At 40.0% G+C, this 27,278-nt stretch overlaps 1 protein-coding gene across 1 annotated transcript in view; it reads right to left on the reverse strand.

Moving 5' to 3' along the window:
• Positions 1-27,278, reverse strand: part of PLPP3 (phospholipid phosphatase 3) — a 92,640-nt gene that overhangs the window by 24,725 nt on the left and 40,637 nt on the right. The window contains exons 2-4 of the mRNA XM_020789855.3: positions 21,227-21,384; positions 4,651-4,934; positions 2,260-2,317 (exon numbers count right to left, since the gene is read on the reverse strand). Of these exons, the coding sequence (XP_020645514.1) occupies positions 2,260-2,317; positions 4,651-4,934; positions 21,227-21,384 (500 nt within the window). The remainder of the gene's footprint in view (positions 1-2,259; positions 2,318-4,650; positions 4,935-21,226; positions 21,385-27,278) is intronic.

Below are 27,278 nucleotides of genomic sequence, written 5' to 3' on the forward strand. Positions count from 1 at the left end.
TACGTGGGCAAGCAAGTCCACCTGCCCTGCTCCCTGGAATGCTACCCAGAAAGTAGATTTTTTCCCCCTGTAATCTAATGAAGCACATAATTATGATTTTGACTTGACGTATGTAAATACCAGATAAGTAGCCAGGGATTATCTCAATTATGTTCCATGGTGAAATGAAGTACGTGCAGGCTTACATTCCTTGTGCTTTTCATGCCTCTGCTTTTTCCAGAGACTGGAGCAAGTAATGTGGGCATGCTGTTTCAGGCAGATTAAATCACTCTATTACCTTAGCATCAAAATATCCCTAAATGCACAAATTAACAGTGGACCTGTTTTGTATATCAAAATCCTCAACTCTCTGATGAGAAACAAAATTGGGTGATGTCTGCCCATACTCTCTGGCCCAACCATCAAGTACCTTTCTAGCTTACTGAACCATATTTTATGATTAATATCAGTAGTAAAATTATAGTTTATAGGTAATACAGGTTAACTAACCATGGGTTATGGCTTATTTTATGTATTTACTTATTTGAAAAAACTTATATCCTGATCTTCTGGTGCTTACAGAAAGTCAGAATATAAGTTAACTGCAGCTAACAACAATTAAATCCAGTGTTCAACTACTATAGAATTACAAACCAGCTAAATAAATGGATTGCTAAGGGGAAAAAAAAACAAATCTTGTTATTAACCCAGTTGGGGAGAACTGAGCAATCTAGTTAAAACAAATTAGTATCTGTATGCTGAGGTGCTTGAGGTCAGGATGGCTGGGGTTAGGAAAGTGTGAAGCCCCAATACTCCTTCCTGAATTCAGAACCCTTAGCACAAATGGGGGTAGCACAAATAGATTGTTGGACTGCACCTATTTATAATCCTTTACCAGTTCTTGAGCTGACTAGGGCTATTATGCTCCTTGTCTTCATACATTTCTTTCCCAGGTATCAGAAATTCTAATGTACAAAGAGGAATACTCCTGGTGCCATCCTACAGAAACTATTGGAGCATTGTGATACATTATTTAAAAAGGAAATCTTGATAAGAAGTCAACTTTTCCCACAAGTAACTTGGCCTGCACTACTGAACTTACCAGTGTATTTAAGGCAGCTTCCATTGATGGATAATCATATCAAAGCTGATAGCTGAGAATAATTCATACATGTATCTGATGACCACAGTGTAAATCCAGGATCTACCTTTTACCCATGTAAGGTCCCTCTGCCTGATTTGGGAGGATCTTCCCCTTTTCTTCACACCCAGCTTGCCGCCTTCAACATTCAGACTTTCTATGCAGCATTTCCAGGGAGCCAAAAAGGATGTTTGTGGGAAGCATGGAGCTGCATGGTTACAAGCACCTATCTCTGGAAATAACCTGGTATCTAAACACAATTTACTGTGCCTTTGGTTACAGAAGTAAACAAACCCATTTTTTTTCTGCAAAAAGCTCATTGTAAAGGATATTCCATACCAATTAATTCCTTCAACCTATTTTTACACTGCTGCCTTAGCTTACAGAATTGTATTACTCTGAACCAGTACTGTGAATCATAGGCAACTTGAAATCTTGTGGCTGCTCTTCCTACTGCCCAGTTCAAGCAATATTCTGTTCACGTACTGGTGCACATCATAGTATAGAGGAACTTGGCAGTATGAACTATCTTTAAAATATACTGTCTTAAACTCTAAAGGGTGAATGCCAGAACTATTGGCCAATGGTTTTAGAATAGGGCAGGCATCCTGGACTAAGGGCTGCATCCTGGACTGCATATACTCCCACACCTCATGTACACCCAAATAATTTTTTTTAAATGCCTTTTTAAAGAATTTAAACAGTGGCCACATACCCTCTAGTGCATTTTTTTAAAAAAAATACTTGTTGAAAGTAGGGGAAATGGGTGCTAGTGACACCCCCCACTACACATGTTAAAAATTTCCTCCACACCCCAGAGTGTACAGAGGGACTTCCTATGCCAATAATAATAAAAAAGACTGAAGTGTGTGTGGGGTGGAGTTGCCCTTCAAGGGTTCTGCCTAATGCATTTAGGCCCAGGGATGACCCATGAGGCCCATAGGCTGAACGTTTTCCACCCCTATTTGGGTATATATAACTACAGACTACATAAACATGGCTAGATGTGTACTAATGATTCTTCTTTTCACCCAAATATTCCCTGCATAAACATTTAGCCTATTACTCCTCGTTGTCCTCAAAAAGAGAGAAAAGAGATCCTACATGATTTATTAGGGGTAAAATGATATTATACTTACCACCAAATAAAGCATGGTGTACAGAGAAAAGGAGGCATGGCCAGAGAAAAACGATTTTCTGGGGGGGAAAAAGAAGGAAAATATGATGCCCATGTTGTTATTTTCAATAATTGGCAAATTCTTTCATTTTCCTCACAACATCTTTGTGGGGTAGTAGAGACAGTAAGAGGCCCATAAGAATATATATTCCTTTAAATTAAAACCATAAGGATAGTTTCCAACAAAAGCTAGCTAAAATGTGTACTCACTGCTTATCTATATTAATGTTTTACTGGTCTCCAAAATGCACCTCTGATCAATGGACCCATCAGCGATCACAGTGACAATTTTATATACAATTCTGGAGAGAAGCCACATGGCCCAGTTTATTTACGCAGGTTCTGCAATCTGGTGTTGTACAAACAGTTGGTCCCTCAAGTAGCTGGGGTGGATTTTTTAAAGAAAAGTTATTCATCTGCAGCAGAATTTTATACACCAGTGCTCAGAATTTACTCTGGCAAGTTCAATGGGACTTACTGGCAAATAAAAAGGTTTAGGATTGCAACCTTAATTAAATAATATAATTCATTCACCTGAGCTGCAAACTTCTAGAATATTTCTGAAACTCCTTTGCAGTTTTGCTGTTACCAGTGACACAGTTGTTTTTTTACAAGTGAAAGCTGATCTTTGTTAGAATGTTTATCTAAATTTGCCATCAATCCACTTGCTTTAACAGACATGAAATATTCTTTTTTTCAAAAAAAAAAATCTTATGTAAGGAATTTTTTTGTAATGTTAGATATATCAGATTAATCCAGCTTCTTTTTTATTTCTAAAAACTTTTTATTACAGTGGACCCTCGACTTACAGACGGCTCGACTTACACACTTTTCGAGTTACAGACTTCTCTGGCTGCAAAATTTAGATTCGACTTGCAGCCGGAGAATCGACCTACAGACCAGAAAAAAAACAAAATGGAACAAAAATAGAATAAAAACCACTGGTTATGGGATCAATTGGTTTTCAATGCATTGTATGTCAATGGAGATTCGACCTACAGACTTTTCGACTTGCAGCCACTGTTCCAATACGAATTAATTCCGTAAGTAGAGGGTCCACTGTATCTCCCTTAAGTTTTCTTTGTTTTGGCAATGAACTTTTCTGTTTATTTGCTTATTTGTTTAAAAGAAGATACTTAACACTATTAAGGAAACATTGTGCCATTAGATTTTACTCTTCAGAAAGTTAAAACACATGTGTTAATTCAGATTCATTTGAATGGCAGAACAGTTAAGGAGGAACATATATTATGTTTTGAAAGTTCAAAGCCTCACTGGTTATACACTGGATAAGATTCTACTATAAGATACTGTGCATGTAACAGCAACTGCATTAGCAATTTTTGCATTATGCTAGGGTGTCAGATGTTGGGTGTGTGATCAGTTGTTTGACCAGGGCCCATTCAAGCATGCAACAGTTCATGACAAGTTCATGCACGCTGCTTCTATGATTGCCAGTTTATGCTCCACAATTTCAACAGAATTCTAGTCATTATCCTAGAATCTTTAAAGCAGTCTTCCAAGTCGAGTCAGTATTAGCACAACACGCTTCAAGAAAATGGAGACTAGGCTAAAATAATGGACTTAAATTAAAAGCATTTGCACAATTTCTTCAGAACAAGCTGAAAAACAGACAATGGCAGTTTGATTAAATAATCATAGAACTGTTCAAGGGAGAATCATGGGCTCATGGCAAATGTGATATCTGAACTGTGGACTTTTTGACTCATAGTTCAGAAATACATCACAACAGCCTTGCTTGGTCATACTAAAGATGCCTCTATTTCCAGCATCCCGATTCCCACAAAGGCAGACACAAACATGAGGGTCAATCTTCTCCCATTCCATTTCTTCATCAATTGGTTACTCAGAAGCACACAGTCTTTTCCAAAGGTACTACATAGCTATCACGATGACTAACGACAGCCTCAGCCTCCATGAATTTGTTAGTCCTTCTTTAATGCCATATACTGTATGGTGGTGGTGATCACTACATCTCATGGTAGAATATCTGATAGTTTAATTGTGCACTGTATGAAGAACTACTTCCTTTTGTCTATCCCAATATTCGTCTTTGGTGATCTTGGCTTCTGATATCATTAGGGGGTGAGCAGAGTTTCTTCTCCCTATCAAGTTTCTCCAGTTTACATCATTCATAATTTTATGCACCTCTATAGCATCCCCACCTTAGATATCCTTTTTCTCTTCAACATTCTTCAGTTGCCTTGCTGTCTTTCAAAACGATAACTATTTTGAATGCACTGTTCACTCCCAAAATGTGTATGCATATAAAGACACCATTTTACTCCCAATTCCACCAAACCATTTCTGTTGTAAAGAAAATTCTTCTCACCTTGCTTCCTGGACTTTGCTTTCATCAGGGTTAAGGCACTCATAGTCTTGGATATATCCTTTGGAACAGTTGATCAGTGTAAAATTCGGGTTGCAAACTGCAATGAAATTGGGCCTCAGGCGTCCAATAGACACTTTGGCAATATCTGTGAAGGACTGGCTGATGGCACAACCAAAGGCAAAACATCCCACTTGTTTGTACAAAGCTGCCACATATGGATTTTGGATAAAAGACCGGGACTTCTCCTTCAAGCAATGGATCCGATAGAACTCTCCTATGATGATCTGCAAAAACAAAGATATATATATTTTAGGCTGTCAATTATAAGAAAATGATCAGAAAACACGATAGTACAATTTCACCAAAAGAGGAAATAACAGGAAAATTTATCATTGTTCAGCAAATATTGTACAGAAATACTTCTTCCACTCGTACATATTCTTGAGATCATTTCATGAGGTATATGTTAACACTGCTGACAAAAAGTGATGTTTAGGAGTCACTTGAAGCTTCCGTTCAATGGCAGCTATACACATAACAATGAAAAGTTGTCAACAGGAAAGGAAGCCCCCAAGTGCACTTGAAGACTTTATTACCAAATCAAGGCTTTTGAACTGATCGTGCAAAGGTTGGCAGTGCAAACAATACTGCAGTAGAGCCAAGGTGCTGGGACCTTTTATTAGCAGGTATGATGGCATTCTCTGCCAGTCTCTCAGACTGCCCTCCTTCCCTTGACATAATACATCCTGACATAACTAATAAGCCTTACACTAGTTGTGGGGTAATTACTTTTTCCAGATACACTAAATTGTCATGAATGACACCTGTTGTGACCCTGTAGCTGAAATCTTGTACCACTCCATGTGTGCAACAATGATGGGATCAGCAGCTACAAACTGCTGCCGATTAGAGGCTTCTTTTGTTGATGCTGGAAAGTGTGCAGCTTTGTTGCACTGATTACAAGTCATATGCACCCTGAAATTGCCTTCAATCAGTGGCAATTTGGTTTTAATCAATGGCAATTTGCCACTGATGATAACTTTACCCCTGTTGTGCACATGCAGCTGACATATTTTAGCTTAGCGTATTTTTTGTTTATAACACGCCCCCGTTTATAAGATGCCCTCCCTTTCTAACCTCAAAATTAAGAAAGCATAGGTTTGAGGATTCAGCCTCTGGGCTCAGAATGTGTAAAAGATGCCCCTCAATTTTTAGTGTAATGTTTTTAGGAAAAAAAACTAGTGTCTTATACACAGAAAAATATGGTAGTTTGTTTCTGAATGGAAGATGCATCCACTTTACAAAGGATCTCCTTGTGGAGATGAAAACTTCCAGAACTTAATAGCTGATAGAGATCAACACCATTGCCTGGGACTACTTCTGTTATGACTACAATGATAAATAACTGGGATTCACAATTTTTTTACTATATCACTAAGCATATTGTTCTGGTTGATGTATTTTTTTTCTTGTCATTATTTTAAATTTTAAAAGCATTGTAACTCAAGTATAGCTCAACAAAGAAACATGGCCTAGTTTGAATTTTCCCCACAATTCCAGGCTACAGGCAGCTTGACAGTTCTTCTTTCCAGGTGAGTCCTGCACAGGAAAGACACAATTCTGTGCAGGAACTGTAACAATCCTGCACAACTTGACATTTGTTTCAGGAAAATGACCGCAACATTTCTAAGCAACTCTACAAGATTTCTAAGGAACCCTCACACAGAGAAATCTTGCTATAAGGAAAAAAGAAGGATTTCTCTTCCAAAGAAAAAGGCAGCATCATTCACATCCCATTAGGTGTTTTGTTTGTGTGTTTCTTTGAGGAATAAGAACTAAATGAAATCAGAAGGCTTTCGGTGAAACTTCTTACAGTTGCAAGGGTTCTTAAATGAGAATTATGGCTTACACAATACCTTATACTACAGACATGACGACAGCCCCAGACACAGCATTAGGAAAACTGGTCTAGCTGCTTTTACTTGAAGATCCTATCAAAAGTTACCTTAAGTACAAAAGCAACACAATCAAATCTAAAACATGTGGGTGTTCTTGGTATGCATCAAGCAATTGCTCCTAGGATACAGCGGATGCAAGCTTCAGGTGAAACCAAAAATAGTAACTGATTGCACAGGCTCAACAAGTTCCATCGTTGATCCACTAGGTCCCAAGTCTAGCTCCTGGATGGAGATTTTTCTGAAACGGCTATTCCTGTAATTGCAGAAATGGAATGAGTCCAGTTCAGATATTTTTCAAAGGGAAGAGTCACAACAGGGATCTAAATGGTCTTACGTTGCTGCTACCACTGGACTGGTGATACAATCCCATGTTATGGTATTCTGCAAAATTCTGCATGTCTTTTATATGTCACACTGCAGTCAGAATGGTGGTAAATTGGCCTCAATAGCCAATTAAGTAGCTGGTCATAAAGGATCCCTGCAACACACACAAAGATTCTTCACTTGATTCAGCCAGACCTTTAGATCTGTTAAATTACAGTTCTCATTGCCCAATTTTCTGGCTGGAGCAAAAGAACTAATCTAACACATTTAGAAGTGCCAGGTTGTGGAAGGGTGAACCTGTTTAGGTTTCACAGTTCACAGGCATATGAAGGAGAATTTGGTCACCAAAAGAAGTCCCTGTTCTTTGTTATGTGTGCTTTTGGCACATGTATTGTATGCAAGCGCAAAATACATGGGTGTGAATAGGAGATAGGCACTAGGCAAAGAAGAAACCGAACAGACAATATTTTTTTCCTAAGTTGTGGACAGGACTTTGAAATATTGGACTATGAAATGGTGGACTAAACTCCCAGGATTTGTCAACTAGCATGATCATTGGTCAAAATATTACCTTCCCTTATAGTGTAGCTTAGGAAAAGAAACCTCAGATTGGCTATCTCAAATACTGCATTGTAGAGGCAATCCTGAGATATTTTAATTGTAAATCTAAAAATGTACTACACGAATGCAGTAAACTCATGTGCCTTTGACGAGGATCCAGGGCATGCTGTAATCTTCTTGTTGAGTGTACAGATACATAATGTGTAAAATGTACCTTGTTACAATGTTATACATTTTAAGTCCATACTTTTCTTTTGCTGCTCCTAAACTATAATGTATTTTTTGTTGGTTGTTGTTTAGTCATTTAGTTGTGTCCAACTCTTCGTGACCCCATGGACCAGAGCACGCCACGGACTATCTTCAACTGCCTTCCGGAGTTGGGTCAAATTCATATTGGTAGCTTCGGTGACACTGTCCAACCATCTCATCCTCTGTCGTCCCCTTCTCCTCCTGCCTTCACACTTTCCCACATCAGCGTCTTTTCCAGGGAGTCTTCTCATGAGATGGCCAAAGTACTGGAGCCTCAGCTTCAGGATCTGTCCTTCCAGTGAGCACTCAGGGTTGATTTCCTTCAAAATGGATAGGGTTGTTGTCCTTGCAGTCCAGGGGACTCTCAAGAGACTCCTCCAGCACCACAATTCAAAAGCATTAATTCTTCGGCGGTCAGCTTTCTTTATGGTCCAGCTCTCACTTCCGTACATCACTACAAGAAAAACCATAGCTTTGACTATGCGGACTTTTGTCAGCAAGGTGATGTCTCTGCTTTTTAAGATGCTCTCTAGGTTTGTCATTGCTTTCCTCCCAAGAATCAGGCGTCTTTTAATTTCGTGGCTGCTGTCATCATCTGTAGTGATCATGGAGCCCAAGAAATTAAAATCTGTCACTGCCTCCATATCTTCCCCTTCTATTTGCCAGGAGGTAATGGGACCAGTGGTCATGATCTTAGTTTTTTTGATGTTGAGCTTCAGACCGTTTGTTTTTTTTTTCACTCTCCTCTTGCACCCTCATTACAAGGTTCCTTAATTCCTCCTCACTTTCTGCCATCAGAGTGGTATCATTTGCATATTGGAGGTTGTTGATATTTCTTCCGGCAATCTTAATTCCGGCTTGGGATTCCTCCAGTCCGGCCTTTTGCATGATGTATTCTGCATATAAGTTAAATAAGCCGGGGGGCAATATACAGCCTTGTCATACTCCTTTTCCAATTCTGAACCAATCAGTTGTTCCATATCCATTTCTAACTGTTGCTTCCTGTCCCACGTATAGGTTTCTCAATGCAAAACACCTTGAACCATACACTTTTAAATATGTCTGCACCACTTCTAGAGGGAGGGTTCTAGGCTTGACAGTAACACTATCAATCATTATTATGAACTTGGTTGCCTGGCTTTCTTATAATCTCAAGTCTTAAAACACAGTTTAATGAAAATCAGGCTGTGAAATCAATTCCAAATGTCACACTTCCCCGAGAGGCAAAAGCTTAAATTGTTCTTTGTCACGTTACCCATGTAGATTTCTTGAGCTCCAGTTTTACAATTTTAGGATTTTATTAATTACCTCACTGTTTTCATACCTAAGTAATAAAACAGGTTACCTTTCACCCTCCCCTTCACAACCTTTTTATTCTGGTTAGTAGCACTGGAATGTATACATGCAATGGACAGCAAAAGGCTTCCATGCAAATCAATTTCAGAAACAGCAAGGGGTATTACTTTTGACATGGCAACGAGCCAAATACATGGAACATACAGTATATATCCTTTTTTCTGTGTGTACCCAGTCTCTCTTCCCTTGTATGACCCTTGCACAGCAAATACAACTAAGATAAAATGAAAGCATTGTTTCAACTGTTTGGTACCCTAATCCAGCAAAACAAGAATGTAATCTTCAACAACTAAAACAGCAGCTAAGGCTGCTTTACTAGAGTTTAAAAAATGATTATTCTTAGATGACAATACTTCTAGGGTAATAACGTTTTCTTTTCGCCGAGTGATACCCAACACTGAGAGATCCAACATTTATTTTATATATTTTTTAAAAAAATCAAAAGTGCCCTTCGTTGTAATGGATTCCAGCTTAGCATATAAAAATAAAAGCAAGAAAAACAATGCAGTATGGTACATCGACCTTCAAACACCATTAAAGTTAACAGCCAACAAGACCATGAAATTATGAAGCAGAAAAGAAGTAGTAAAACCAACGTGAAATATGTGGTCAAAAAGGAATCTTTTGGCCGGGTACTAAAAAGATTTTTTGTGCTGGAGCCTGTTGAACTTCCTTAGGGAGTCTGTTACAGATTTTGTCTCCACCTCAGAAAAAGACCTCTATATAATTTTTTTGAGGTATATATAAAACATATATAAAACATACCTCATTATTTGACAATACCGAGAGATCTTGAATGCCTCATCTTTGTTAAATTTTCAGAACTATATCTAAAGCACTACATAAATAGTCAGAAAACAAGGTTGCACAAAAGATTCAGAATATGGAATGTCTTTAGGTGACCTCCAGCTATACACAGCTGAACAGCTCACTGAATTAGGTATCTGGGTGCAGAACTAGAGATAAGGGGTTTGATTCCTCATCATGGCTTGTGGGGGAACAGCCAGCCTGTGTAACCTTGGGCAAGCTGCACGGTCTCAAGGCATCCCTTGAAAAAGGAAATGGTAAAACACTTCTGTATACCGTTCTAGTCAGAGAACCCTGGAAAGAGCTATAAGTTGGAATCAACTGGACTGCATACAAATATATATAATTACATACCTATCAGTTCTTTTGTGGGTTTATAAAGAGGAAGAAAGAAAAAGAGAAAAATAGGCAGATTTCTTAAGAGACATTTTAAGGGCATATGTCTTAGAGATGTTTCAAGAAAAGAGGATTGTATTTAAGTGGGTGGTCTATGTCGCTGGTTCTCAATCAGCTGCTCATGTATCACAGAGGCAGACTTGTTGGCATACAAGGCTTTTACTACCTATTCAGTAGTATTAGAAGATGTATCCATGTTAGTCTCTACTAGCACATCAAGCAAAAACAAAAGAAAAATAAAGAATGAAGAATAAAATGTTGTGTCACCTTAAAGACTAACTGCTATATTTTAATGTGAGCTTTTGTGGACAGATCATTTCCTCAGTCCAATGAAAATTAAAATATAGAATTATAAGTAAAAATAAAAATAAAATAATAAATAAATAAGACAAAAACATGGTGGCACCTTAAAGACTAACTACAGTGGTGCCTTGATTTATGAACTTAATTGGTTCCGGAACACCGGTATTAACTCAAAATGGTCATAAGTCAAAGCACCATTTCTCATAGGAATGCACTGAAATGCAATTAATCCATTCTGGCCGAGAAAAAAAATCACCAAAAAACAAACAAACACTGCAAGACCCATTGGCAACATGATTAATCCATTCTGGCTGAAGTGGGGGGGGGGGGGAAAGAAAAGTAAAACCGTGCAAGACCCTCCAGAAATGCAAAAAAAGCTGTAACTGTAGGTTGAAACCTGGAGGGCAATCAAATTGTAGAAAGGCGAAAAGTCGACTTGATTTTGCAACATGAACAGATTGGATGACAGTACATTTTGTGTTCTCTTTTTCCCTCTTCCCCCCCATATCCCCTTCTACCTTTTGTACTCTTTGCCTTACCCCAAGTTGTTAAATATAAAAAATGAATTAAAAATGCAAAAAAGCAAAGCAGAAAGCAAGCAAACCGTGCAAGACCCAACGGAAATGCAAAAAAAGCAGAGCAAAAATCAAACAAACCCCACAAGACCAATCGGAAATGGGGAAAAAACCCCAAAAGCAAACAAAACCCCCAAGACCCATCAGAAATGGGGGAAAAAACCCAAAAAGCAAACAAACCCCAAGACCCATCGGAAAAGGGGGGAAAAACCCAAGAAACAAACAAACCCTGCAAGACCAACCCATCACAGCTTAGAAACATAATCCCACCACCCAGCCCAAAACCATGCTGCAAAATCCACCCAGAGCAATTTTTGAAAGCAGAAAACTGCACATTACCTTACCAGGTTGTCCGAAGCCTCCTCCAATCACATACTTTCTAACCGCTGGGGTGAAAGAGCTACAAAGAAGCAGCCTCTTCGCCTACCAATGGTTAGCAATTTGAATTCCCCGCCTTTTTTCTCTGCCTTTTTTGGTTGTAACTTGAAGCTCTGGCCAGAAGTTGAAGCAAAATTTTGTGGCTGGAGCTGGTTATTACTCAAAATGTTCGTACGTCGGGACGTTCGTAAGTCGAGGCACCACTGTGCTATGTTTTAATATGAGCTTTCGTGGACTCTGAGGAACTGGAAGTCAACAAAAGTTCACATTAAAATATAACATTTAAGGTGCCACCAAGTTTTTCTATTATTTGTTTGTTTGTTTGTTTGTTTGTTTGTTTGTTTATACCTACAATGCTTGCACAGCCTAACACAGTTACCCCTTCTACAATATATAGTATAGTGGTTAGTCTTTAAGGTTCCACAACTTCTTTTGTCCTCTTTATTTTTCATTTTCTTTTCTTTTCTTTTTGCCTGAAATACCATCTATTCAGTTTCTCAGTCTATGTGTCCTCTTTCAAGTGTGACATGTTGTTTCTGACTGAATATACTTGTGTCTTCATTCATTTGCCACAGATTATGCATTTGTGACCTTCTAGCATGCCATTTTCTTACTTTGTATTTCTCCTACCATGGGGTTCCTTAATGTATGGAATCTTGCCAAGCATTAAGCACTATGTTTCTGTCCCTTCCCTCCTTTATGGTGTAATTGATAACAATGATGACAAAATGCCTGAAAATATATCAGTGTCCTCTAAAAAGTTAAGTTTTTTGTTTCTGTCATGGATCTTAAATAGAGCCATAGATGAGACATAAGACATTAAGCGAGAAGCACTGGCCCAGGTGATGTCTCTGTGGCTGTTTTTCAAATAACCACACATACGTAGAACAAACAGAATGAATGCATAGCAATGTCCAACACCCTGTTTTAGGTTACAGAGATACTAGAAATTCTCCTAGAACTTCACAAGCCAAAGCAAGGAGAGAAACTAATGAGCAGGGGACATTTAATAAGATTATGAACAATTCTATATATACAATTCATAGTAAGCAATTCTATTCTGAAAATGAAGTTCTGAAGACAAAACATACAATTGTGGTTAGGCTGTAGACTGAAGGCATGCTGGACGTACAGTGCAAGGCAAAATAAAAAAACCGGAATGGATATGAAAAGAGAAGGCATCAGGAGACAGACTAAGGACATTTATTTATTTATTCATTTAACTTATATGCCACCCACTCTACCCAAAGGTCTCTGGGCAGCTTACAACAATTAAAATACAATTAAAATACAATAAAATTAAAAGATAAAACAATTAAAATACAATTAAAATAGATTCTCTAAAAATTGCCATCAGGACCCACAGTTGATATTATTTCAATTAAAAGCCTTCTGGAACAGGAAAGTTTTGACCTGGTGCCGAAATGTCATCAGCGTCAGCGCCAGACGAATCTCAGTTGGGAAGGCATTCCATAGTCTGGGGGCAGCTGCCGAAAAGGCCCTTTGTCTACAAGCTGTCCCTCTTACCTCCTTGAGGGATGGCTCTTTCAAAAGGGCCCCCTGGCTAGATCTTAACTGCCGGGTAGGCTCATATGGAAGGAGGCAGTCCTTCAGGTATCCAGGGCCCAAGCCATTTAGGGATTTATATGTCAAAACAAGCACTTTGAATTGGGCCCGGGCAGTAACTGGTAACCAATGTAATTTAATCAGAATTGGCTTGATGTGTTCCCTAGTGGTGTCACCACTCACCAACTGCGCACCTTGGTTCTGGACCAGTTGCAGTCGCCAGACTGTCTTCAAAGGCAGCCCCACGTAGAGTGCATTGCAATAATCTATACGAGATGTTACCAGTGCATGTGTAGCTGTCATGAGACTCCGCTCGTCCAGGTAGGGCCGTAGCTGGTATAGTTTCCGCAGCTGGAGGAAGGCGCCCCTGGCCACTGAGTCCACCTGGGCTTTCAGAGTTAGACTGGGGTCCAGGAGCACCCCCAAGCTGCGGACCCTGTCCCTTAGGGGGAGTGTAACCCCATTCAGGGCAGGGAGATGGCCCTCCAGTCTGTCTGGCGAAGCACCCACTAACAGCACTTCTGTCTTGTCTGGATTGAGTTTCAATTTATTAACCCTCATCCAGTCCATTAACAGGTCCACACACGAGTTCAGTACAGAAACCGCCTCATCTGGATTGTTGGAAAATGAGAGGTAGAACTGAGTATCATCAGCATATTGCTGACACCTCAGCCCAAACCTCCTGATGACCTCTCCCAGTGGTTTCATGTAGATGTTAAACAGCTTGGGGGACAGTATTGAGCCCTGAGGAACCCCATGACATAACTGCCATGGGGCAGAGCAACTGTCCCCCAGCACCACCCTCTGGACAGGGTCAGCCAGGAGGGAGCAGAACCACCATAAAGCGGTGCCCCCAACTCCCAACCCAGCCAGCCTATCCAGAAGAACACCATGGTCAATGGTGTTGAAAGCCGCTGAGAGGTCCAGGAGTATCAACAGGGTCACACTCCCCCTGTCTCTCTCCCGGCAAAGGTCATCATACAGGGTGACCAAGGCAGTCTCTGTACCAAAACCAGGCCTGAAACCCGATTGAAATGGATCCAGAAAATCCGTTTCATCCAGCAGCGCCTGGAGTTGCCCTGCCACAACCCGCTCCAACACTTTGCCCAAATAAGGGAGGTTCGCTATTGGTCAGTAGTTAACCACCAGCCTTGGGTCCAGGTTAGGCTTTTTAAGGAGTGGGCGAATTACCGCCTCTTTCAAGGTGGTAGGGACCACTCCCTCTCTCAAAGAGGCGTTCACAGCCTCCTGGACCTAAATGAGAACCTCCCTGGCAGATCTTCCAATTAGCCAAGATGGGCAAGGGTTGAGCAGAGTGGGTAAGGATCCAGCCATTCCTTCCCCTATCCAACACCACCTCAGTGGCTGCCCCTTCCAACACCCTCCCCCCTTCCTGTTCTGTCAGATCCACTGTGGGTCTCTATGCAACCTGATGGCAATTAATAATAACAATTTAAAAACAAACAAACAAACAACAACACACCCTTCTAAAGCCCCTTCTCCCCTCCGAGCCAGGTGGCTCGTGTTGAGGATGGGGTGGGGCAGCCAAAAGCAGCAAGGGTCTAGTCCTGCAGGGCCAAGGGAGTCCAGGCCAAATTCCTCCAGGACACAGTCTCTCACCCAGTGCCTGAGGGACGGCAGATAACAAAGAAGACTCCCCCAAAGGCAGGAACGTTGGATAATGATGCAACAAAAGAGCAAAGGAAGCTGATTTGATGAATTTACAATTGTTCATGGCTGTTTCAGAGTACCAAATACAGCAAAAGCACAGGCTCATGTGATTTTGTCACTGGTGGAACAGCTGCATATTCTCTTTGCACTGAAAACATGCCATGTTCTTCTAAGCGGAAATTAATATCAAGGTCTTCAGGTTTCTCCAAGACTGTCTAGGATTAGAAGCTAACCTGTTTCAAGGTTGTATGCAAGCCCCAGAGAATACAAGTGCCGCCCAGCTGATGGTTAATCTAGCTGTTGGAACATCTTCAAATGAAGACAATGAGCCAGGGTCTATGTCTGCATGTGGGTTGAATGAAACCATCTGAATCTGAGTATCTCCTTCTTTAGCAGAATGCAATTAATTTGCCAGATGGCTCCTCACTGTTATTTACAGACCAGGCCTGGCCTTGACAACTTGGAGCATCATTCTCTTTTCGGTATCGCTCACTGACTAGAGAATGAATTTTGTACAAATCTCCTGTGGCTTATGTGGGTGCTTGGGAATGCATTTCCATCACATATGCAAAGGCAAAAGAGGTCTCTGGAACAATGATGTTCAAGAACAATTAAGCACAAGGAAGATGCACAAGGCTTTTAAGTTGGTCCAGATGAGTTAAACGGCTCTTCAGGTGTCTTGGGGTATATATTATAAATCAGAGGTGAGGAATGTTGCCTCTGCAGATGTTTTGGACTATCGGCCAGCACGGCCAACAATATGGGACCATGGGTGTTGACATTAAAACATCTGGAGGGCAAAACCTTTCTTACCCCTGTTGTAAATGGACAGAGTAAAAAAACCCCCAAAAAAGAAAGAAAAAGAAAAAAAGAAAGTAAGAAAGAAAACTAGAAATCTGCATTTAACAGAGAATGAGACTTTCAGCCAATATGATCAGGAAAATGGGAACAAATACCATACGAGGTACACTGCCATTCAATCAGTCCTCTGAATCTGCATACCCACGGAGCCTCTAAAAACCAAGGATGACTAGCCTTAGACATATGAGTACTTTAACCAGGGCCAACAGAGCCTTGGGATTAATATTTTCTCTCACTACTGGTGGTCCTGGTAATTGTACAGATGTAGCAGACTGTAAATTGGAGACTTCAGCCCCCCCACCAGCACACCACTGTGCAGTCATGACCTGTCCTGCTTTAGCTGAAAATCGTGGCCGAACTCTTAATGAGAAGCTGAAGTAGGATAAACTTGTACTTTTGGCAATGCTGTCTCTGATTTGAAAAAAAAAAGACAAAAAAAAAACAGGGCAGGGGGAGAAAAAGAAAGAATGAAACCTCAGGCAACTAATTCAGCACAGATGTGCAAAAGCTGAAACTTCATCCTGAATAAACAAGTCTTAAAGATATTAAGCTCCTCTTCTGACTTGCGTCTCCAGCTAGTGGTGTGCATGTGGTGTGAACGGCTGGAAGTGCTTAAAGGGGAGCAAAGCTGGGAAGAAACAAAGTGCAAAATACTGCAGCATCTCCAAAAATATGTCTGAAAAACTGTTTTTATCAAATCCTTGGAAAGCCTCTATGCAATTATTTTCTGTTACTCAGTTACTCTTGTGCTTGCTTCCCCACCCCCACCACACAACTCCATAAGGCTGTTTCATTTTGGAATTATAGTTATTTCCAGCAGTCAATTAGGTGGAGAAAAGAATGGTTTCAATCTAAGATGTACAGATTTCCCCTCTCCCCCACTTTTTTTTGTTCCATTAATTTTGCCTATTCTAATCAAAATAGTTTTATTTTTTAAAAAAGACATCATGTTGTGTCCGGTCTAAAGGCTGAAGATGAACACTGTTAATCAGAGTGTCAAAAAGTTACTTTTTAAAACTCTGGCTGACAGACTCCAAGAGCTGCAGTCCAAAAAATGTTTCCACATTCGGCTGTTAATAACCAAGGTCTCTGGTTCAAATCCCTGATGCTTAGAAGTGCCCCTTTCCTCACCAAACGAAGACCCTCATGCAATTCAACTATTCTGGAAGACAGAAAGCACTCACTACAGCTCAAATCTTATTTAGAAGATGTGTAGCAGAATCCTATCCGTCTTTTACTCAGAAATAAGTTCCACTATGCAGGTGAGCATAGTTTATGCAACCGTAAACGGAAATAGGTTACAAATTATGTCTTTCGTACAAGATGAATTTTTTGGCAAATACACAAAAGTTTACAAAGCAAACATGATGAGCAGAGATGTCAAGCAATGAAAAAGCATTAGTTACTTCCGCAAACACACGGAGAAAAAGGTTCCATCAATTACAAGTGCAAGACTTACTGGTTAGCCAATAAAGCAAGATTTTTATAGTTGCAGCCCTGATCTGGGGAGAAAATGAGTTCTTAAAGGTCAAAGAAGTCATATTTTCTAAGCCCTAAAGCAGGCACTGTGGGATAAATATAGGGAATATTTAGGGGAGGTCTGAAAAGCATAGTCCCTCAGGCAATAGGTATCTCAAGGGTCTTGTGCACTCATATCCTCCTATCCACTGATGGAGAAAAGGGTCATAGCCTCTGATGTTTACTTGACAAGAACTCTGTGGGCCCTGGAAACCTATAAAACATGACCTAGACCTTTCACTGTAGACAAGAGCCTCTGTTGATGCCAGTGAAAATACAAGGTTTGCAGCATGAAAATGACTGTCTTGCTTCACATCCCTCAATGCCCCTACCGCAGCCTTGTGTTTGAAAAGTAAGGTCATCAAAGAGAAAAGGAAGAATTACTATGCCTCAAAATTGTGACAGATTCATATTATGCTACAGTAACCCTAGTTAATTGCATTACATCCTTTGAAAAATAGGTACATTTTGATTGTGGGAAGATTACATGTATTTGGAAATTTGAAATTAAAGTCTCACTTGGTGGAAAACTGCAAATGGAACATTTTTTTAAGCCTTTGCAGTGGTCCCCAACCTTTGGCCTCCAGATGTTCTTGGACTACCGCTCCCAGAAGCCTTCACCACCACCTCTGCTGGCCAGGATTTCTGGGAGTTGAAGTTCAAGAACATCTGGAGGCCCAAGGTTGGGGACCAGTGCTTTACAGACTTGGAGGCCATTCAAGCAGGCAAGGCCACAGGAGAACAGGTCTACAGTGGTAACAAAGTGAAGAAAAGGAAAGAACAAATTTTCCACTGGGGGTATGAGAAGAAAATGCTCAGCAGAGAAATCCCAAAACTTTGTCACTCTAGTGGTGGATGAAACTGAGAGGGTTTTTTTGCTCAGAGATGCTCTCACATGCGCAGTGGACTGAACAGCACAGTTCTAGAAGATTCCAAGACAGACTTCATGCAAGCACAGTATCAATTGTATAAGCCACAGAGGTCACAAAGAACAACTGAAAGCTGTTTGCTGCTGGTGATATGGAAAAGATAAGGCTGATAAATACTTCATGCATGATAATCATGTGTGTTTTGTCTGTCTTTAGATTTTCATGTAAAAAAGATTTTGGAAACAGGTTATAGATACCATCTTTCCGATTATAGGAGTTAAAGGTGCTCTACATCCATTATGGTTATTTGGAGGAGATTTTTACCACCAGTGAGAAAGAGTTTAAACACAGCTACTGTCAGAATTATTGTGTTAAGTTACAACAAAGAAGGTGGCAATAATTTAAATTTTTCTGAAGTGCACAGAGTACTGTATTTCTAACATTCAGTTTGGGAAAGGGCCCAGTTAGAAATTAACTTAAACCATTTGCTTCACAGTTATAATTTTTTGCATGTAGCAATTTGTATAGATCCTTAGTGGTATAATACGTGTTTTCCATATGTTTTTGTCACAGTAAATAATTAGTTTGTTATGGGCCTTACTTCTTGACAATTAAAAGAAAAATCCATCTTGTTTTGTATTTTCCATTAAAGGTAAATTTTATTTTAAATACCACAAAACCCAACACAGAAGCATGTATTTTGCAACATTTATTGGATTTTTCTTACTCCCTCCTTCTCCTCCCCACAGTTTCTAATGAGCCTGCCATTTTGTATTACAAGGTTGATGAATTATGTAGTCAGCCGATTATGTTTCCAGTCACATTTGCTACACTAATGCACATCACCAGCTTGCCCTGATCAGAAGCAGATTCTGCAAGGAGCCGAAATGACGGCCTGTTAGGCATTAATGTGAAAATGGAAAGTTTTTCCATTTTAATGTATAACTTTTCCATAATGGGGAAGTTCCTTTGAAAGATAGAATTCCTCCTTGTTTTCTGGTTTATTCATCTGCTTGAAGAATGCAAGTCCATTTCAGTGATAATACACTTATCAAAATTATTCTTTGTTTACAAATAATGTTCTTTTTTTTTTCTTTCATCAAAGAGCTCCATTCTTGCATTTCAGACATGACAAAATACTAAAAGAAACCCATGGAACAAAGCTAGTCTGAAAAAGGTTGAGCAGATTTAATATGATTGGCTAACCCAAACACACAAAACTCTCAGTCACACAAGCAAGGGTTCTTTTCTACAGATTGCTCCCTGATTTGAATCATTATTTAATTTAGTCTCAATATTATATAAGTTATGGAGCTATTTAAAAGAAGGGAAAAAAATGAAAAATGGTGGGGAATATTTATAATCAAATCTTTATGAACTATGTCTCCCAAGTGTATGTAATTAATGGGATACAATTTCTGAATGGTATGTATAGACATATTGTATAAATCAAAACCTTACTGCAGAAAACTATGCATGTATCGGCAATCTTACAAGCAGTATACTATCCCTTCCACCGCCAACTGCATGTCCTAATTAATAATCAACTGAACAATGGGGGTGGGGATTAGTTGTCTGATGGACAGTCCATATAACACCTACCCTCATTTGTTGCACAAGTCAGCTGAGTTGTAAGTTACATTAGAGTAGACCTACTGAATCTGTGGAGATTTGGTATGTCAACTCCTCTGTAAGCTCTATTGATTCAAATGGACTCAACAAATCCCCACTGATTCAATGGGCCTACTATACTGTGACTTAGTAAGTTAAGCAACAGGGTTTTGGCCAATATGTCTGCACAAAGAAAGGAAAGGGTGGAGGAAGGGAGAGAACACATAAGCAGAATTATCTGTCTTAGTGCAAAAAGCTTGAACACAGACACACTACTCTTTCTGCTCAGTCCTCCAAGTTTCCAATTTCACCTCAAAATATATCTGCTTACTATATTTCAGAACCTACTCCTGTCTTGCAAAACATTTCCAGAAAGTAGCTGGCTGTAAGGCAGAACGTACTTCATAACACTGCATGAAATACAGGATATGTAAATACCACAAAAATTATCAGTGTGCGGACTCAGATACACCAAATCCTTTAGGATTCTAAATTCAATTTTGTTTAAAGACCAAACAGCATTTAATCATGCTGTTTGATCCAATGTATCATTTGGCCTGCTTATATGGTTTGTAATGGCCTCTCTACCCTGAACCACAAGTTCACTATTTTTAGATACTCACTGGCACTATTTTTGGACAACAGACTTCGAACTTATCACCTGACATTGCCACCAAATTTGGATAATGATACAGATGCTTCTACTAAGATTATTCCAATTGGTGGTGTGATTTAAAAGATGATTATAGTCAGAACCCCTAAAAATGACCCCAGGTAGATACATGTAAAATCTAATCCATTTTCTTTCAAAGGGTGTTAATTGCAGTATTTCAGACACCTTACACCTTACAGACACTTGCTCCAACAGGATTAAAATCCTGTTTTATAATATAGGAGCGGACAGGTGCTCAAGGCCTGGGACTATCAAGTGACCAAACACTATTTAGTGACCAAACACTGATAGTTATTACTGGTTTTGATAAGACGCCATTTGGGGCCTTTAAAAAGATTCATGTGGATAAGGGCATTAAAATGAACAATCAGATTCTCTAGAGCAGTGGTCCCCAACCTTGGGCCTCCAGATGTTCTTGGACTACACCTCCCAGAATCCTTCACAACCACCTCTGCTGGCCAGGATTTCTGGGAGTTGAAGTCCAAGAACATCTGGAGGCCCAAGGTTGGGGACCACTGCTCTAGAGACTTCCAAGGGATCAACTACTGTATTCATTTTGGAAGCCAACATCTTTTTTGCTGACTGTGGGGCTGGAGTTCAGAATAGGGCTGTCAGTGGACCACATGCAAACAATTTCCATGTCTCCTGCAGTAAGTCACCTGATGATTTAAGTCCCAGTGAAGGACTACTTAAATGTGCAATCCAATTTGGGATGATTGCATTAAGAACATCACAAGTACTTAAAAGCACTAAAGTTAATTAGCCAGTATCTATGTTCTATTTATTAAGGGTTAGAAAAGAACAGGACTGGTATTTGCTAGCAATTTTTTAAAAGAACACTTTTCTATTGAAATCTGGTCAGGGCAGGCTTAGAAACCACAACCGTGTTGTCCTACTTACGGCAAGTATGGTTATAAGAATGCCTGCAGCACAAAGGACAGCATCATTGATGGTCTCTCCACTTTTCAGCGGGTAGCGGATGCTTTCATCATTACAGTAAAATCCCCGTTTATAGGGTGCGATGGTGCTTGTTTCGATGATCAGAAATGGCAGACCAGCTAGTAGGAGAAAGACAAGGCAAAGAAAAGAAAAGCACAGTTAGAAATATAGATAAGCATCAAACAACTTGCCTTACCAACCAAAAGAAATCCCTGTGGACTCCTGGAAAGAATCCAGGCAGGATCAGAGGATCAACTTTTCCCAACAGTAGAGATGCACATTGATAGAACATCCACTCTAAACCAGTGGTCTCCAACCTTGGGCCTCCAGATGTCTTTGGACATCAACTCCCAGAAATCTTGGCCAGCAGAAGTGGTGGTGAAGGCTACTGGGAGTTGTGGTCCAAAACATCTGGAGGCCCAAGGTTGGGGACCACTGCTCTAAACAATGTAACTGTATGCCTAATCAATATCATAAACACAAAGCACTAATAATGCAAAAAGGTTGTTTGATTCTTTTTCTCTCTCCCTCTCTCCCTCCCCCTCTCTCCAGCAAGACCAGTGAGCCTAGACATACTATACATTTATAAATCATGAAAATGATCTTCCATTCGGGTTCAAAGGACTCAAATGAGAAGCGAAGTGGAGTAGGTAAAAGAAAAAAGTCCATTACATCATACAAAAGATTGCAATAAAAGTAAAATGTCTAAGGAACCTTGCAAACATAAAGATGGTTGCTATTACCCAGCCTGCCATTATAACTGTATCTACTTCAGTAAAGAATAAGTCTGAAAAGAGGTAATCTCTTTTGGGTTTCTTGCCTTGATGAAAGAAAACACTGTGCTTTAGAACTGTGGCCTCAGTAAGAAGGGGTGTGGGCACAAATCTCAATGAGATTTGGTAGCCAGCCAGAATGCGCGGCTTTCACTGATCCTAACCCTCTAAGTAGTGAGATTTACTGTCACAAGATTCTTGCAGAAGGTTGAAAGGATGCATATATATATCGCCCTCAGAGACTGGAAAAGTTAGTTTTAGGGCTTCAATACTCCCGGCATGCTCCATAGCTCTTTTCTTCAGGGTACCCTGGATGTTGCAATCCAAAAAACAAACAAACAAACAAAAAAAACCCACATACTTTTCCAAGTTCTGGTATTCCTTAGTGGAAGATAAGGTTTTGCTTCTAAAATTAATTATTTTCCTATACTCAGTTGTGCACGGTTATTCCAAAGTAATACACACGAATAATGTACCCATGATCAATGTACTCAATTTGCAACACCTTCAGTAAGGGGTGTGTGAGGTAGGTGTGCTGACCTGTAGTGATGGGCTAAACAATAGTTTAAACCCAGATCTTCTCAGTTCTCATCTAGTATTCTGCCTGCTATATCACCCTGGTTTTCTTTATATTACATACATGAAGATCCTATTTTGATCATAGCCAGTTGCTGAGACATGCCAAGCATTTAAATGTTCTTTTTAAAAAATCACATTGTGTTTCCCTCAAAGGAAGGGTCGCATGCATTCCTCAGAAGCTGTCTCAGTTCTAAACTGGTGTCTGGGGTCAATAATGGATGAGGGTGAATAAATTAAAAAGTAATCTGAGCGTGTCAGAGGTACTCTTGGTCAGTCAAATGTCAGATCAGGCCAGAGGAATTCAACCTGCGCTAAATGGAGTTACAGTCCCCCCTAAAACTCCCAGCTTGAGTGTGTATGCCCGGATTCAGCCTTGATCTTGCATGTCCAAGGCTCCTTGGGGGTTAGGAGTGTGCTTGCACAGTTAAAACTAGTTTCTAGTTGTAACTGTTCCTAGAAGAGTCCAATCTGGCTATGGTAATGCATGTCTTACTTAACCTCCTGTTTGGATTACTGTAATTTGTTCTACATGGCGCTGCCTTTGGAAGGCCTTCTGAATCTCCAGCAGTTTCACAATGCTGTGGCCAGCTTACTGACTGGACCCAGTTATAGTGAGAGTAGAAGCTCTTGCAACAGCTTCCCAGGCTACCAGGTTTTTTGAGATACTGGAAATGACCCTATAAATGTCTATATGTCTTGGGTCCAGGTTATCTGCAGGATTTTGGATTTAGACAGGCTTTTGGTCAATGATCAGGACATTTTAATGGTCGGTATTTTGTTGTTGTTCTTTTCTTTCTAAATGGTTTAACTGATTTCACATAGTTTTTAACTTTATTAACTGTATTACTTTACATAATATTGTCTTAATATTTTAATTTATTATGGTTTTTTTTAGATTTCTGTTTTTTAAACATATACTATCAGTTGCTTGGGGTCCCAAAAGGGAGGAAGATGGGATATCAATAAAAATAAATAAATCAATGTGCATTGAGGCACTGTGGTTATACCCTCCTCCTGAACATTCCTTCTGATATTCCTATTTGGCACAGAGTGGAATGGGCAGAATATTTTGACAGCAGTAATGCTACAAGGTTGAATCTTGTCCCTGGCATAAAATAACTATTACTAATCACTGATGCAGGGTGAATCTAGAACCACTTATCTGTTTCATTTTATTTGGTTCTAAAAATAAAATATACAGATTTCCCACTGAAGCTATTTGTAGGTAGAGATAGAGACACCTTTGTCTTAAAATATTCCTGTTGCTTCATTGTTAGTGCACCAACAAAGCTAATATACAGTGGCTTAGATCTGGGCACCCCATATTCAACTAGGTATAATGTGATCTACAACTAAGCCTGACGACTAATAATTTAGTCCAGGCAATTGTTCCCCAATTCAACCTTAGGTTTTGGCTCTGTTATACAGTATGTCTGACACTCACTAGATACTGTACAGAGTTCAACTATTTTAGTTTCACAGGTACTTCTAATCCAGATGATTTCCATTCTTACCAGAGTAAGCACTTCTAAATTAAATCCACAAACATTCCATCATTATCAGAGACAATAGAAAATTACAAATTATCTAATACGAAATGCCTTCTTTAAAAATATAGGGAATTAATACATTGCTACCTATGTAGCATGAGCTTCTGGACATGGAGAGAGGACTCATAACACAATGAACACAATGTTGCAAGAAGCATGACACTTCTTAAGCAACTGCTATTATGCAACTCCAAACTTAGTGTATTATGTAGATCTAGCCCATTTTTCTTCTGCTATCTAAAATGTGGTGGAAAATAGCCAAGTTGGACAAAGAATCTCTGTCCCGAGCCAACAAAATACAGTATTAATAGCTTTTTTTAAGAAAAAAGAAAAATCCCTTAGCATCCCTTAAAGGTAAAGGTAAAGGTTCCCCTTGACAATTTTTGTCCAGTTGTGTTCGACTCTAGGGGGCGGTGCTCATCCCCGTTTCCAAGCCATAGAGCCAGTGTTTTGTCCGAAGACAATCTTCCGTAGTCACATGGCCAGTGCGACTTAGACACGGAACGCTGTTACCTTCCCACCGAGGTGGTCCCTATTAATCTACTCGCATTTGCATGCTTTTGAACCACTAGGTTGGCGGGAGCTAGGACAAGTGACGGGCGCTCACTCCGTCACGTGGATTAGATTTTACGACTGCTTGGTCTTCTGACCCTTCAGCACAGTCTGTGGTTTAGCCCACAGCGCCACCACGTCCCTTATAGCATAATAGTCAAACATTGGGGATTAACTATACTATGGTTACGTGGCTTACTATTATTGCGCTAGTTCCTTTTTAAAATAGCTTTCACATGACAAGTCTGTAAAACACATGTTCCCTTAAACAATAAAACATATCTGAGATCTAAATCGGGCATTTAAAAAAGGAAAGAAAGAAAGAAAAAGAGAGAAGGTGTGGGGGTAGCAGACAATAGTGTTCTTATATATTATGTGAACTCTGGAATAATAAAAATTTGTTTTCCTTCATTCACTGAACAGCGTGAGAGCATTATTTCCACATTTCAATTATTTTCAGGACTGCCACCATCATAACATGAGCATGACTTGACCTAGATTGTATATATTTTCTTTAAAAGCCTACAGACATGGTTTTGAATATCTGAGGGTTTTGTTTTTTCTCTCCTACAAACTTGTGGTTTAGTGGGATATTGCCAATTGAATCTTGACATTTTTCCAACACAACAGTAACCTCAGATTCCCTATTTTCATATGAGAAACATAAACATGCCCACAGGGGCTAAACGGATATTGTTCACAAAACCCACAAAATGCCTAGACTCCAGCGGCTACGGCTCAGAAGGGTTATCATCTTAGCCAGGGTACACACACTACCCGCATAATGAATGTTGTGGGATCCTTGAGGGCCCTTGCTAAGGTGTCTTATTTCCAAGGTGCATCTCTTGAAGGATAGATCATGTGAGGAATTGTGTCACCACCCACAACGTCTGGCACCAGCCCCATCTTCTGGGAATGTTTAGCACTGAGGTTCCAAGATGGATGGATGCCAATGGCCACCCTGAAAACTGGGTTTACAGAAGATAGGTGGAGAATGCCACATATGAAAACTGAGCACAACAGGGAGGAGAGGAATACAACAATGGAAACTAGCACTGGCTGTGTGATTGTTTACAGAAAAGGCTCCAGGTTCCCTTGATCTGCACCAAATGTTAAGTGGTATTATGAAGTACACAATGAGATTGTGCCATTTTTCTGTCCCATTCTACTATCCCAAACTGGCCACAGATTTCTGCAGTCAAGGTCAAGAAACAGAGTTCTCCTGAAGCAGAGATTTTTTGCTCAGTATCAAACCTATCACCAAATTATTAAAATAAACTTTGATCAGTGTGCATTAATCAGAATTGGAGAACATCAACTTTCTAGATGTACAAGTTGTAATGCATGGGTCTAGGTGAAAGAGAATGCAAACAGAGATGGGATGTAGTGGGAAAAGGGAGCTAGCTGCCAGCCCTGCCCACTGCAAGCTGAAGCTATGCCCACTACCGGCTCCGTCTATGGGCACTGGGTCACCCCACTGCTCGCAGGGAAGAAGGAGAGGGAGAAGAAGAAGTTGATGCAGTGGTGCCTCGACTTACGACTGTCCCAACACACAGCCATTTTGATTTGCGACCAGCTCCAGCCGCAAAATTTTGCTTCGACTTGCAGCTGGAGCTTTGACTTGTGACCGGAAAAAGGCAGAGAAAAAAGGCGGGGAATTAAAATTTGCTAACCATTGGTAGGCGAAGAGGCTGCTTCTTTGTAGCTCTTTCACCCCAATGGTTAGAGTGAGTGCGTTGGAGGAGGCTTTGGACTGCCTGGAGCTGCTTTCTGCTCGTGAGTAAGTACATTTACTTTGTTTTGTGGGGTGGATTTGGGTTTGCGGGGGGGTTATGTTTCTGTGCTGTGATGCTTTTTGTTTTGGTGTGTGTTTTTTTGAGCCCCATTGCGTTCTGATGGGGCTGGCTTTGTGGGGTGTTGTTTTTGTGTGTTTTTCCCCAGCCCCATTGTGTTCTGATGGGGCTGGCTGTGTTTTTTTGTTTTTGGTTAAAAAAAAAATCGGCCCCAACGCATTCTGACGGGGCTTGCATTTTTTTTTTTTTTTTTTTTTTTTGTAATTCTTTTTCAGCCCTGACACGTTCCTATGGGGCTTGCAGTGTTTTATTTTAATTTTATTTTATTTGGTTTTTTTTCTTCTGGAACAGATTAATCATGTTCCAATGCATTCCTATGGGAAATGGTGCTTCGACTTATGGCCATTTTGAGTTATGCCCATATTCTGGACCAGATTATGGTCGTAAATCGAGGCACCACTGTTTTTGGTTAAAATTTGTATCTGTTATATGATACCAGTCAATGTTTTATAATTTTGATTGACTGTGCCTGGTGTTTTTAAACAACAACAAAAAACCTTTGAGAACAATATCACAAAATTTCACACAGTATTATAAGCAGTTGCAGATTTGGGAATAACACTATCAGAGCTACAAAAGCCGGCAATATTAGGAACAGAATACAGTGGTGCCTCACTTGACGACATTAATCTGTTCCAGTGAAATCACTGTAGAACGAAATCGACGTCAAGCGAAAGTAAAAAGCCCATTGAAATGCATTGAAAAC

Source organism: Pogona vitticeps, chromosome 4 (genome assembly GCF_051106095.1).
Source record: "Pogona vitticeps strain Pit_001003342236 chromosome 4, PviZW2.1, whole genome shotgun sequence".
NCBI classification, from domain to species: domain Eukaryota; kingdom Metazoa; phylum Chordata; class Lepidosauria; order Squamata; family Agamidae; genus Pogona; species Pogona vitticeps.